The sequence below is a fragment of the Rutilus rutilus genome (assembly GCF_951802725.1).
Source record: "Rutilus rutilus genome assembly, chromosome: 18".
NCBI classification, from domain to species: Eukaryota; Metazoa; Chordata; class Actinopteri; order Cypriniformes; family Leuciscidae; genus Rutilus; species Rutilus rutilus.
The window spans coordinates 20254082-20269442 of NC_140231.1; the positions used below are offsets into that span (position 1 = coordinate 20254082).

Genomic DNA, 15361 nt, shown 5'->3' on the forward strand with positions numbered 1-15361 from the left:
CTGCGTTCGATACTATAGATCACACAATACTCTTAGACCGACTACAAAACTACACTGGTGTTCAGGGACAGGCATTAAACTGGTTTAGATCGTACTTATCAGACCGTTACCATTTTGTCTGCGTAAATGGGGAAAAATCGAAGATAACGTCAGTAAACTACGGTGTACCGCAAGGATCTGTGTTAGGCCCTCTGCTATTCTCAATATATATGCTGCCACTTGGTAATATTATAAGAAAACATGGAATTAATTTCCACTGTTATGCTGATGACACTCAATTATATATTTCATCACGACCAGATGAAAACGCTAAATTATCTAAATTAACAGAGTGTGTTAAAGATATAAAATACTGGATGACATGTAATTTTCTGCTATTAAATTCAGATAAAACGGAGGTATTACTTATTAGTCCAAAAAACTGCCCACAAAACCTCTTACAATACAACTTTAACATCGTAGGATGTCCTGTTACTTTATCCTCTACAGTAAAAGACCTGGGTGTTATATTAGACCGCAACTTGTCTTTTGAAAATCATATTTCATATGTTACAAGAACAGCCTTTTTCCACCTTAGAAACATTGCTAAGCTACGTAACATGCTATCTGTTTCTGATGCAGAAAAGTTAGTTCATGCATTCATGACCTCGAGACTAGATTACTGTAATGCTTTATTAGCCGGTTGTCCTGCATCCTCAATAAACAAGCTACAGTTAGTCCAAAATGCCGCCGCTAGAGTTCTTACTAGATCAAGAAAATACGATCATATAACACCAATTCTGTCGTCTCTACATTGGTTACCTATAAAGTTCCGTATCAATTACAAAGTATTGCTACTGACCTATAAAGCCCTAAATGGTTTAGCTCCCGTGTATTTAACGGAACTTCTATCGCCCTACAATCCATCGCGCTCTTTAAGATCACTAAATTCGAGGCTTCTGGTCATTCCTAGGATATCTAAGTCCACTACAGGAGGGAGAGCTTTTTCACATTTAGCTCCTAAACTCTGGAATGGCCTTCCTGATATTGTTCGAGGCTCAGACTCGCTGTCCCAGTTTAAAACTAGATTAAAGACGCATCTCTTCAGCCAGGCATTCACATAATACTTACATTTTATACTACAGTTGAGACGACTCGACGCGGGCGATGTTTATGCCCTAAATCAATACATGATTAACTAACTGTATTTCTCTATGTACATTTCTGAAATGCACTTTCTGTAAAGCTGCTTTGAAACAATATGTATTGTGAAAAGCGCTATACAAATAAATTTGAATTTTGAATTTGAATTTGAATTTGAAAGTATGGAGCACCTCAATGTGACATCATCACCTTATTGTTACTGGTTTAAAGCACAACCACCACTCTGGCCCACATGCCTAAACATGGGATCACACAGAAGAAATACCAGAAGGGGTTTATAAACAAACTATGGCAGACCTAGACTGTATTATTGCAAAATCCAAACACAATTTATGCAATGCCAGCACATATGTCAGCAGAATGCACACAAATGCATTCAAACATTCACACACATGAACATACAGTGAGAATACCCGGCTCACGGCATTGGGGGAAGGGTGCATACACAAACATACCGTACACTCCCTTCATGCACTTAGCCTGTATTTGTGCCAGTTGAGAGCCGGAGGACAGATTTCACAAAGACACACCAGTGCTGACTGGATGGAAGGCCTTTAGTGCTTCTGTTCAGTTTATGTAGCCAGTATGATTCTCATTAGCCGAAACTGTTTACTATTCATATTGGAAGTGGGACTTGATCTGAACCAACTATATTTCCATCAACATAAGCAATCACCCACTATCCTCTCACAACCCTATTTCTGTTGCTAATTAAGCAGCATTCAAGTAAATAGCCAGTATAAGCAGGTTGAACTCACAGGCATTGGTCACGGCAAAGCTGTTGGCTGTCTCAATGTTGTCCACGTGGGGTACCAGGTTAAAAGGGGCCTCGGATGCATTAGGGCTTGTGTTGTGAAGAAAAATGGCCAACCGAAATGCAGTGTACTCCTGATCTGTGTTCCTGATGAACAGCCCGCCTGCAGGAAAGAGGGAGAGACGTAGTGAGAAAGAAAGAAGTCAGGAGAAGAAAAATAACACATTGCACCAAAGACGTCAAAAAGGAAACCGGCTATTTGATTAAGAGGAAAAACAGATATATGGGTACAAAAATACACATGGTTCAAGGATATTGAGATTCAAGTAACATGCCACATCAGATGAGTCAAGTGCACACTCTAGTGAGCTTTCACAGGCGAATAACCCCATTATGCACATAGATGATGTCTCTCTGGAATATTAAAATATATGTTTTGTGTATATACACTTGTCCATCTGGGGTTGAGCCTGTGAATAACGGCACTCTTTTCCCTCTGCATGTGTGAGGATATATATATAAAAATACTTTTGACAAAAATAATAATAATAATAATAATAATAATAATAATAAAAAAAAAATATATATATATATATATATATTTTTTTTTTGTCAAAAGTATTTTTATATATATATCCTCACACATGCAGAGGGAAAAGAGTGCCGTTATTCACAGGCTCAACCCCAGATGGACAAGTGTATATATATATATATATATATATATATATATATATAGCAAAGTAAAAAACGGGTTAACCTTAATAAAATGTGTCTATTATTTACATTATGGATTAGTCATAGTGGCCCTTTAGGCCTGCCTTCATGTCTAGGCTAATCCTTTTTTTTTTTTTTTGCAAAAAAAAAGAGTAGGCTACAAATCACAGGTGACTAACCAAAATATACATAACAACAATGTCTAGGCTAATCCATAATGTAAATAATTGGCGTATGCGCGTCACGCACGGAGAAATCCCGTCAGTGACGTCACTTTACAAGAACGCATTTTATAAAAAAAATCATTTAACAATAATCAACAATGGCAGAAGAAGCCGCAAAGCAGGCAAACCGCTGTGTGGCAAGCGCACGACCTGTTATTCAAAGCACGAGAGAACACTACATTAAACGATTTCAATGAGCTCATAAACACAGGTTGATGTAACATTAGCACATATTTGGCAGATATGGTGCTGTAACTTGACTCGAGAGTTGTCTTCCCCGCGCATAAACCATTTGCGATTATATTTTTTTCTGTAGATGTCAGACTCCGAAAATAAAATGTATTTCTGTTTTGTTTTTGTCCTGAGAGCAAACGGGACGCGCGCGAAGCCTGCGAACGCATGAAAAAAACATGCGCATGCGCATAAACCAGATGGCGTGCAACTGCACAATACTGGACTAAATTAAATCCTATGTAGCAAATTATATTTTTATGAGAACAGTAACTTTAATGGGATTATAACATGTAATATTTAATGAGATCTTAAAATGTCCCTTGATTACATTTAGGGGAGAGTGGGGTAAGATGAGCCATTTTTACTTGTGTGGTCCTCAAAATAAGGGAAAATGAGGCAGAAGTACAATGAAAGTATCTAAAGTAATTTCAGGATGTTTACTATCATTTTAAATGATCAGAATGCATATATAACAAAGGATTCTAAAAAATATGTCTTCTTATAAAAAAGTGTTCCTGTGGCTCAATTTGCCCCAGGTAAGGGGTAAGTTGATCTGAGTCAGTGGTAAGTTGAATCATCTGCACTGACCATCTAAATGAATCTGATTCAAACCCATGTGAAAATTTAAAGAATTTACCTCTTTTCAAAGCTGATTTATTAATCAAATTTCCTTTTACAAATAGTCATATTTCTTTTCTTAATGCTAACTTAAACAACATAAAACCAACCAAATTAAGTTTAAATTTCAATATCTTTAATTGTTTGCATTTCTGAAACAATATCTTGAACACCAAAGTTGTAACCTTCCCAAACACAGACTAAATAGAGAGTTTGTTCAGTAAAATTAAATAAAAAATGAATTAGAATGAATAAATGAATGTCACTGAAACAGTCAAAATATTATTGTAGCTTTTTGGCAATGTCGAACATGTTAGGCCATTAGGGACTACAGGTGGAAAGATAAATATGGCTATGGTGAAAAGCATAATCTGGTTCTCATCAGAAAATGATCTGGTGTACTTGTACACTGTCCCTATCAAATAAATTAAATACATATATACACATATTAAATGCATATAGGCCTATATATATATATATATATATATATATATATATATGATAAACTAAAAGAGTTGCATAATATTACATTGAAATTCTACCAGTTTACATTTCAGAGATTTAATTTAACTTCAGTGTCTAAATGGTGGGGTAAGTTAAAACGCTGACTCAACTTACCCCACAGCAGCATTTGGCTCACTTTGCCCCAAAGCTAAATAATTTGCATGGTTTTATACGTTGCTAAATCACCAACATGCATCATAAATATTTTTAGACCTGGACAAATTTGCTTTGATGTAACAGCCATTACATCTGCTATGCTCACATTTTACTTTGACAAGCCAAAAACAGTTTTTAAAGTAAATGGGTGCTTTCCACTCCTCCCAGGTGCTTCTCCTTTTCACAGTCTGGCAGAAATAATGGGTGGTTCCAATAAAAGTGTACAGTTGCCAAGATACAGGCTCAACCCACTGGCTCATCTTACCCCACTCCTCTGAACCTTGTAACGCTCTAACCGTTTTCCTGGGTGTAAAACGGTAAGAGCGTTACAAGGTTCAGAGGAGGGACTGTGTGAGTTCCTGCAAAACGTTCTACCTTTTTTTGCAGTCCTTTATAAAACATTATAAAGGACTGCAGCTTTTTAGTGTTCACTGTCCTGCTTTTAAACATTGAAAAGCAGTAGTTGTTTTATGGTGTATTGTTTATATTTTTAAGCTTTTTCTAAAATGCAACATAGCCAACATTTATAGGCTACATATTATTTGAAGGAGAACAATGGGCAGGATGGGAAATACAAAAAGTAAAATGTAGCTAATATGGGGACATTCTAAATGTATTAAAAAATATATAGGCTATATTTTACATATATATGTGTATTTTATACATAGCTACTACATATATACATATTTTGTATATATTACATATATATATATATATATTTTTTTTTTTACATATATATAGCCTATAGGCTATATATATATATATATATATATATATATATATATATATATATTGATAGCACTGCACGGTTTCTACGTTTCAGGATGGAAAGTCCGACTATGATTTGTTTGATTTTCTGTTGACTTTTATAGTTTCTGGTGGTATAATAAATAAAATAAAAAGATTTTTGTTATTCAACATTTGTGGGTTTCTCTCACTAGTGGGCGGGAAGCGTGAAATGTAAAACCCAGAGTGGAGCTAGCAAGTGATTACAGAATGCTTTGAGCAAGGAAATATCTATTGCTCCATTCCACTAAAGGAAGCTCCATTCTGGATTTTAGTCTGTGCATTGCTCGGTGACACGAAAGACTTGACACTTTGGCTACTTTTGGAACTATTTTTGTTGGCTAAAAAGAAATATATGCAGACAGCTAACTGCATAGTTTCTTTCCAAGCTACTCAATATTAATTAAATAGTTTCAATAATAACTTAATAATAAAACCTATACAAAATGTAAAAGGCAACAAAACTCCTCCCTTAATGCCTGAAACGTCACCATATTGAATATCACAAAATTACAGCTGCTAGTAGTTGCTTTTTTTTACTGTAAATTTTATGGAATTTTTACAGTGCTATTAAGGCATTGCATTCCTTAGACAACGGTACACTTTACATCATTTCGGTAAAATAATAGGCTAAGAGAGATCATGTATCTCACAGGCACCAGGAGTCTCAGAGCATATGACACAGGGCTTGATGCAGTATTGGAATAAATTAAGCCACTTTCTATTCACGAGGTGGTGAATTAATATTTAAGTCGCTTTGTGATCATTTATCCGTACTATTTTGATTTCACAAAGCATTCAATAATAAATAAATAAACTTTCATTGCGTTTGTGCCCTTGTTCAGAATGATTCATCTTCAGAACAACATCCCGTTAGAGCCACGGAGAGCACTGCAGTGGTGCCATAACCAAAACGTGGCACGCTGATCTGTTTGACAGCTAAAAACAAACAATCAAAAAGTATATATAAAAAAAAACTATTTGCCTCTAAAATTATCCTTTGCTGTCATACAACAAATCTACTTCCAACCGCATTATTTGCGCACTGACATTCGTAGTTGACCCCCACTGCAGACGGTCTTATTTGTGTCATTCATTTGACACTGTTTAACGTGGAGCTCGTGTCTTTGACAAGCATCGCCGTACTTACCGATTTGAACGCTGCTCGGAAAAGCACCCATAGTGAGTCCCCAAACGCAAGAGAATAGCAGTAAGAGCTGATTACAAGAAATCCTCATTTTGTTAGTTCAAATTTGTGAGAGACATTGAGGATGACGTCAGTTGGGTAAAGGACAGAAAGGAGAAACGTTGTTAGAAATCCATTCTTGCCGGGTTTTTCCCCTGCAGTGGCACGAACCCTGGTGCGACTCCGTCCGGCGGTAGACGGTCCACATGCAAGATGGGGGGAGCGCGACAGCGGTGGGCAGTGTCTGCATACACATACACACTCATCACACATGCGCCTTCTCTACACCATCACACACACTCTTTCTCGCCGGTGTTCGTGTGTTCTTTCTCTTTCAATGCCGTATTCCGAGACAGCATACTTCTCCTCAGCCGAGTGAAACGCGACCACCCTTTCGATTGGACTATCCCATTGAAACAAAAGCTAAGTTGGACTAGTCAGAAAAGCGACTAGTGTGGTGCACACAGGTGAATGATACGTGGTGTTTGTGATGTTATATGTGCAGTCCAGAATGTTTTAAGTGCGTTATTTTGCCTTAAAAATTTGCAAACAAGTGTCTAACAGCATTGGCTAATACTATTAACAGGAGAAAAATACCATCAGTTAAACAAATTACAGTTAAGGGGATAACACTATACAACCTCATGAGGTAGTTGAGAGATTTTGCAAAACAGGATTTATGGAACAAACTATTATGTGGTAAAATAACTTAGTCTATAATTTCACATTGATTTGTGATCGTGTTGATGGATGTTATTAAATAATCTGAATTAGGAGGGTCTTTTTAATTTTGACATTAACACAAGCTTTTCATTTACATGTTAAAAAAACTAGAAAAATCATGGCTGACCATAAAGGAGGGTTGTGACACTTCCCAGTGTATTTCTACTAGTAGACAATATATCAACGTTTGAGACACATAATCCTAAATGTGCACTGAAACAAGATTTTAAAGGGGAATAAAGCAAATGCCAGACATGAGTCTTTGAAAGAGACTAAAGACATTTAACACATTTTGTTGACATTTAATGAATGACCACTGAGTTTTCATTTTCTGGTATTTAACTCCCATTCTGTTCAGCACCATTAATCATACTGTTCGTCACAATCTCAATTTCCTCCTTTTCTATATCACTCTACGGCTTCAGTCTCTAGTCTTTAAGTTTAAAGAACGGTCTGTGAAAAATGAGCAGTGGGTTAGTGACATTTGGATTTGTACAAATGTATTGATTGTACTGCTGTCAACAAGCGACACTTTTAAAAATAAAGATTACAATTAAAACAAAAAGGAGTTTAATGTCACAACTTGTTAAGTTCTAGAGTTCTTTAGAAAACTATTTACTGATGCTTTAGAGAACCCAGAAGCCAATACGCTAATCTGGAGAACAGATCTTTTTTACAGGTGAATGTTGTTGACCCAATGACCCATTGATTGTACTCTCTCAAAAATGGTCCATGGTGGCTTTAAATGAGTAAATACTTGCAAAAGTGACTTTTAAATGTCATTTGGTTGTTTGTCCTCTATCAGATTTGAATGGCTGAATCAATTACGCAGTCTTAACCAACCATGGCATTCACTGTGCGTGAACAGACATGAGTGGCGTCAACTGCAGTGTCTCTGTCCAAGGTCCTGAATCTATGCAGCCCCACTGAAATTCAACAGAGCATGTGCATAAAATCAACTTCAACCTCTATGTTATCTCTATAAAGAAGCCTACGTGTTTACATTTTTGACACGCTTTTATGTTTTGAAAAGCTGTGGTTTCATATTGTATGTATATGCTCCAAATAACATTTCACAACATTTAATTAGCAATTATGGAGCGACTCTGTCAAAATTGACTTAACTGGAGCACAGGGCATCTCATTAACAGACACACATTTTCCTAAACAGGGAAAAATATATATTTATACACACACATATATCATGTATATATTGTGACTACATTCCCTGCAGGTCATCATAATATTTTTTCCCATGATAGGTTAAATTATATTTGTTTGCAGTTAAAGATCATGGACACAAACTTTTTTTCTTTATCAGGCTGGTTGTAAATGAGGTGTCCAAAATCATTAGTCTCTCTGCTTTTTTCATATCCCCATATGCTGGTATCTCAGCAACTCTCAGGAAGTCAATTGCATCGCCTGTTTGGTTGAAGTACAAAATTAAATTGGCTCGACTGGGTCCTGAGACTGGGTCAATGCAACATCACAGAGACTGCTGAAGGTTCATATTATATTCCTCAGTTTTGTTGACTAACTGGCATCCCATTGGCTTCCTCGGACTGAGGAGTCTGTTCCATTTTGGAGCTATTCGTATTGATACAGTGCATTATCTTTGGACTCTGTAATGGCTTAGCATCACGATTCCGTTTGATCTTGACACTGACTCTCGCACGAAAGCTGCGCTTCGACGCAGAGGCGAATCTAAACAATTGATGAATCACTGTTTTTAAGGACTTACGTCTTTGTCTGAAAATCAAGGCATTTAGAGTGCAAAGCCAAGAGAGATCAAGTGACACTGAGCGCAATGAGTCTTCCTATCTTAAACATCCTCATATTCATAATATTTAGCCTGCGGACAAACCCAGAACTGAAATGAGATCAGTCAGTTTGCACTGAGAAGGATGGATCAATGATTAATTGAATTTCCTTGCATTTTTGAGGAATGTCTTTAAAAATTCAGGGGTAATTCTATTGACGGCACCCTATTGTGAATGCATGATCATTTGGGAGCTTGTTATGGGCATATGTGCAATGTCAAGTGTGCTTTAGTCTGAAACAAGGACTTCTGGTGATGAAGGGAGAGTGGAAAAGTCTGCCTGCTCGATCTCAAATAAATCCTTTAGCTGCAGAAAGTATTGATGCAGAAATAGTTACCGCACAACAGAAGCCTTATGGACTTGAGATGGATAGTACAAATGGATTTGTACCAACCTGCAACTGATAGGTGCAAAAAAAACACGCAATGTTAGTAAGCTGATGTAAATTCATATCCATCAACCGATTCTTTGGAATTACAGTCACTAAAGTAAATCAATGATTGTTGTGGGCCTCATGAGGGCTTCCTCAGTGCAGATGGCTAGAAATGTTGCGGTAGGTCTATGGTGCGGCCCCTCGGGGGCCTGTGGGGGAGCGAGTGGCTTTTGATTAGCAATCGGTGCTTAGGGGTCTTCTCTCGGACATAGGGCAGATTAATATAGGGAAAAGGGCAAACGCTCTCATTTCATGCATTGATCCACTGCAGCTCACTACTGATTCTCACACACAGGGTCAAAAATGAACTTTTTGCCACAACTGCCAATGAGAAACATTTTCAGCCATCAGTTTTTTTGCTGCATCATATACCATAAGCCAATCTCTCAGTGAACCAGCACCTGATTTCCATGTCTATAAAAATGTGTGTATATGCATGTGGGTGTGTTCACATCTGCTCTTTCTCCCCTTTTCATAAACAATAACTCCACGTATCCCTTCTGTTTAGAGAGCCAGGCTGGCCAAGCAGTATTTTAAACACATGACATTTTCCCTGGAAATGTGTTATTGTACCAGTGTCGTCACTCTTCAATTTTCTCGCTCATTTTTGCTGGTTACTCCAAGGGACGAGCTGAGTCAGACGAGGAAAGGGGAGGGATTGGGGGGGTGGGGTATTTTTAGATGGCATTTACCATTTTCCCACCCCACTCAGGGATCAGCACCTGTATGGTAAATACAAACAGTGATGTATATGAAAGGAGGAGCAGTAATCAGTCAAATAAACAAAGAAAGGAATAATGTGCAGGCAAGGGTAAAGAATAACACAATGTATAATTAGGTGGAATGGGAGGTGCAGAGGACAATTAAAGGCCTTATTGAACAGCTACGCAATTCATACATTGAGAACACTAATTTAATCCACTATCTCTGAAAACGAGACGAGGACATTAGGGCAATCTGCTCATCGTTACCTCATGAACCTTACACCTATTTTTGTCTTGTTCACTGTAAAAAATTGTATGATCATATAACAACATATGTTTTATCATTACTTTCTGTCACTGTTACCTCATCAAAATAATTTAACCAATTTCAACTTACTGTAAGTTATACAAAATTAGACAAGATTAATTAGACAATTTAAAAAAAAAAATGTTGAAAATGAGTAGTACAGCCAATTTAATTATATTTTTTACAATTTTTTACAATTAGATTTTTTTTTTACAAATTAAGTGTTATTATTTCTTAAAATGAATAAATAAATACTATTCATCACTAAACAATTAATAATTATTTTTTGTTTTATTTATTAAATAATAAAATGTGTTTTATTTCATAAATACAAAAACATTTTTTGCATACATGTAGGCTAATATTTTTTTATAATGAATATTACATAGTGTATATAATTAACTATTTATTTATGTATTTATTATATAAAATAAAATAAATGTTTCAGGTATGAACATTATAAAGGAAATCATTGAAGAAACTTTTATCATAGCAGTCTTTTTTGCAGCTAAAATTATTTCTGCATTCATGCTTAAATTAATTTCTTCTCAGCATAAACATCAAAGCTAAAAAAAAAAAATTGTCAGTATGAAACATCTCGTTCATCTTCATTGTGATGTCAGTCTAACCCCTTCTCATCTCTGGATCTCTGAGTGAGTGTATGAGGAGAGTTAACGTAGCACTTGCTTGGCACACTTAACGATTTATTGACTGACTGATTGATTGCTTCAGTCTCGCACCCACAGGCTAACACCTGCTATACACGCAGTGTTCTTCTGTGAAGCGGAACATTTTAATTGAAGTCTTCTTAGTGTGTGTCTTTTACTCTTGCACTCTCTTTCTCGCACTAACTACAGGAAGCCACCACTATTGTCCGTCAGCAACCGAGTTCCTCATTCACAGATTTCCATTTCCACACGAATCTGTGGCCTTGTTTTTTACAATGAAAGGAAATAAGGCCTTACCTTTGCTGCCTGTCAGAGAAGCTTACTAGCTTTGTCGCCTCTGAAGACAGGAGATAATGCGCAAGAGAGAATGAGGCAGCCGTGTGTCAGAACGCAGCAGAGACGCATTAACCTCTGCAAGTCACGGGCGCAGCAAAGGCAAGCCTCTTTCTCTCTCCCTCTCCTTGTCACTTTTTCTCTTATTTCCTTTCTATCTCTCTGATAACAAATCAGCACTTCTTGCAAGACTAAAAAGCATCCCCATTGGCACACTGCAGTACTGTACAATTCCAAAATGACCTTCAAAGGGTGAGACAACATAATCAGCAAGCATGCAGGACGGTGTTTCACATGATGTGATTCTCGAATCAGTTCCTTCAAACATGTCTTTCTGTTGTCATATCTCCCAAGACTGCCAGACATAATGCAGGATGAAGATGAGAATAATCGTGATATATCTGCTGGCACTACTTCACTTCCATCTTTTTAAGAGTTTTTCTTATCAGCGGACAGCTGGCTCGCCGACGCTCTGCTGCCAGGTTAGTAGACAGTTCAGTGGGGGTTTCTGTTCGCCTCAACCTTCTCTTTTATCTCAACCTTCTTTTCTGTTACAACTTATTTTGAATACTGTGGGCATGTTAACCTGTGACAGACTGGGCAAAAAATGGATAAAGTGCAATGAAAATTTCAAGAAACAAAAGGAAACTGATGGAAAATGGACAGATTGTTCATGATGATTTTTATTTATTTCATTAAGGCTATTTTTCGACCCATTTCATTAAGTAATATTATAGCACTATTGATTCTAGAAAGCTTGATTCTCTTTGCTCAATCGTGTCATCCATCGGTCTGAAAATGTTTTACTCACTGTCATCCATGCAACAACACTATAGCATGTCATTCCACTCATCCAAGCTTAAATTGGTGATATAGCGACAGATCTTTTCATCCACACTTAAGTAGCTATTTTCGAGGGAAATAGATTATCAAAAAAGGAAAAAATGTAGAATCAATTCTACATTTGTCAAGCCTGATGTCACGCGTCACAGTTTCTGGGTCCAAGCCAAAAGCAAACAAATGGTATTAATATACACTCACAGTGTGCTCCAAAACAACTGAAAAAAATCATGATCCTAACCAGTGCTGGGAAAACTAATTGCGTTACTTAGTTACTGTTTATGGAAAGTAGTGCGTTACTTTTTGTCACCTGGACTGGGCTTGCTTGTTTGTTTTTTATTAATACCCCAGTAGAGGGCGCAGCTCAAACCTTTCTGCTGTGCTGCCATTCTGGATCATCATGTGAGGTAATTTTTCATTAAGGAAAAATTGACTGACAGGAAAGCTGTCAGTCAATAAAAGAGAACACAAATAATAATAATAAATCGCGCTACTTATTTGAAAAAGTAAATTAAAAGTAATTTAAAAGTAATGCATTACTTTACTAGTTACTTGAAAAAAGTAATCCGACTATGTAACTTGCATTACTTGTAGTATTTCCCCAACACAGATTCTAACCTTTATCTCCATAGTCCATACTGATATCCTAGATGGCCAATGTTTCATCTTTTGTGAAAGACCCCTAAACTTAACTTAACTGTCAGTAGGGAGTAGCAGATTGTACAAATGAGATTGTGCGAATTCAAAGGAATTAGCCATTATGTATCCCAAAATGTAAAACAGTTACGATCCACGAGAGTGTGTTGAATATTTCTGTCATACTGACTTTAAGAAAAACAGGGCTACAGGTATGTGTGTACAGCACTTGCATACTCTCACAAATTTTACATACGCTAGTATGCTCAAAAACGTCTCGGTTACGTATAGGTAACCCTCGTTCCCAGAGGAGGGAATGGAGACGTACGTCTAACTGACGAAGGAGAACCAAAGTATACTTTGAACACTATACTTTCATATCTCTGCTAGTGCTAACACACCACGGACTTGCTCTTGTTTCAACTGCTGTCATCTTGCATCTCAATTATTGTATGTATTGAAAATGACCTCAGAGGACTTTGGCATTCATATTACTGTAAAAATGTTGCAGTATTTTATAGTGTGGATTTAAGATAATATTAAGATAACACAATAAAATAATTTCAACATAATTCAACTAGCCATGAAATATGATTAATAATGTACACACAGACAGATATTATCGCAAAATAAACCCCTTTAGGGCGATAGAAGACCATTCATTATCCACCAGTGGTTTAACTTGCTTCTTAGTTGGCCAGCATCCATTAAAGTTCTCCTATTGTTATCATTAGTGTCTTTTTCTTACATTCTCTTTCGCTCCTTGTATTTCTGACCTCAATACCCTCTAATATGCTTGCTCTTTTTTAATCACTCATTGCTATTCACTCACTCTATTAACATTCTACACTGAAATGTGCTTGCAAAGACATTTTTCTTTCCTTTCATGTTCAAAACATGAACTACAGTCATATGGAAATACATTGTGGATGCACACAGGGAGAAATGCAGTAAAATTGAGGCGGATTTGTCGTGTTCATTTCAAATTCAAAGTAATTTTGCTGATTCAATCAAATCCCTGCGAAAGCGGCGAGCACAGTTTTAGCTCTGCATGTCTTCCAGATCTGCAATGGTAATACAAAATGCTACAAAAAATTATAAAAAAAGAATACATAAGGCACTCATCCTAAAATAGTCTATATTTATAGGCAGAATTCACACTCAGCACTTATTACAATGCCATCTGCTGACTGTTAAAACTAATTTAGAAAAATTGCTCATTTATGACCTAACAATTGGGACTAGATGAGGTCATTTCATTTAAGATGAAATACAGTAAGAAATTACTCAGAGGAGATGCAGAAACAAACCCTTTATCCTACCAAACGAAACGGAAATGTTTTATTCTACATTATCCACATGCTCCCTGCACAGGGGGTGGTCCTGCTCAGAGGGAATTCAGCCCTGCACTCATTCTTCTTTCTCTTTTCTCATTCTTAGGCCAAATATGGCAAGTATGAGATCCAAATAGGTCAATAAAGGACGGGTTTATGCTCCCCACCACCACCACCACTACTGCATTAATATTCAGACCATCTGCACAGCTAAACGTGCAAACACACAAATGCATATATCCCTTTCCCTCAGATAATCCACTCCTTCTTACCTGAATAATCATGGGCAGATTCAAACGAAAGCTAATTACTTTTCTTCTTCTCACTGAAGGAAGAGTGCTCCATGCAGGGCTTGAATTGATCTTTCACTGCTTTTGTTACATCTATTTCAATTGTTACTCGGTTACTAAAGTAACTCAATTTGGACCAGTGTGGTTAGGTTCGGCTAAGGAGATGGAGTGTTATGTCAAAAATCACAGAAATGGGATGATTAAATCAATGTAGCCAGCTTTCCTCTTAAATGATCAACTCTGGTTTTATCACATTTTCATCACACTCAACATCGTGCAAGGTAAATAAGAGGATTACATCTAGTGGAGAAGACTAGTAATACGATTAACGTCAATCAGATATTATGTTCAATGTTTGCGGAAATAAATACGGAAAAAAGATCGATTCATGGCTTTGAGATATCGAATCAACCACATTTTAAAAACAAAACAAAAAACGATTCATCGAAAAAGAAAAAAAATTGCCCAGCCCTATTATATATATAATATTTAGTTATATGCAATGGAGGTATACTTGCGAATGGAGGTTCGGGTTGATCAACAAGCTCTTTCAATGTTTCATCATCGGACTGAATTGATATGTTAAAATTGACGGCATCTGTACTGTCCTTACAGTGTGTACAATAGCTGAGAAATGAGGTGGTCTCCGGAGCTGAAATTCAGATATAGTAATGGCCATTTCGTTTCTGACACGTGCTGTGAGCGGTAGAACAATCACAACAGACTGGGCCATCTGACCAATCAGAGCAGAGTAGGCTCTCAGAAAGGAGAGGTTTAGAGAGACTGAATCTTCCAACTAATCATTTCAGGCTCTTTGAGGTGATGTGCAATGTATATTATGAGAAAATTAAAGTGTTTTTTGACCTTGGATGCATGTAAACCTATTGTAGGAGACCTCCAAAACCAAATTACAAACCTTTAAAATAGCATAATAGGAGTACTTTAAGTTACATT

General features: G+C 36.8%; 1 protein-coding gene across 4 annotated transcripts in view; it reads right to left on the reverse strand.

Annotated features, from left to right (window-relative positions):
• The window catches only part of gria4b (glutamate receptor, ionotropic, AMPA 4b), a 93576-nt gene extending 87047 nt beyond the window's left edge, over positions 1 to 6529 (reverse strand). For all 4 annotated transcript variants that reach the window (XM_084387072.1, XM_084387074.1, XM_084387071.1 and 1 more), the window contains exons 1-2: positions 6284 to 6529; positions 1902 to 2060 (exon numbers count right to left, since the gene is read on the reverse strand). In XM_084387072.1, coding sequence (XP_084243198.1) covers positions 1902 to 2060; positions 6284 to 6371 — 247 coding nt within the window. In that variant the 5' untranslated portion in view covers positions 6372 to 6529. The remainder of the gene's footprint in view (positions 1 to 1901; positions 2061 to 6283) is intronic.
• Positions 6530 to 15361: the final 8832 nt, after the last annotated feature.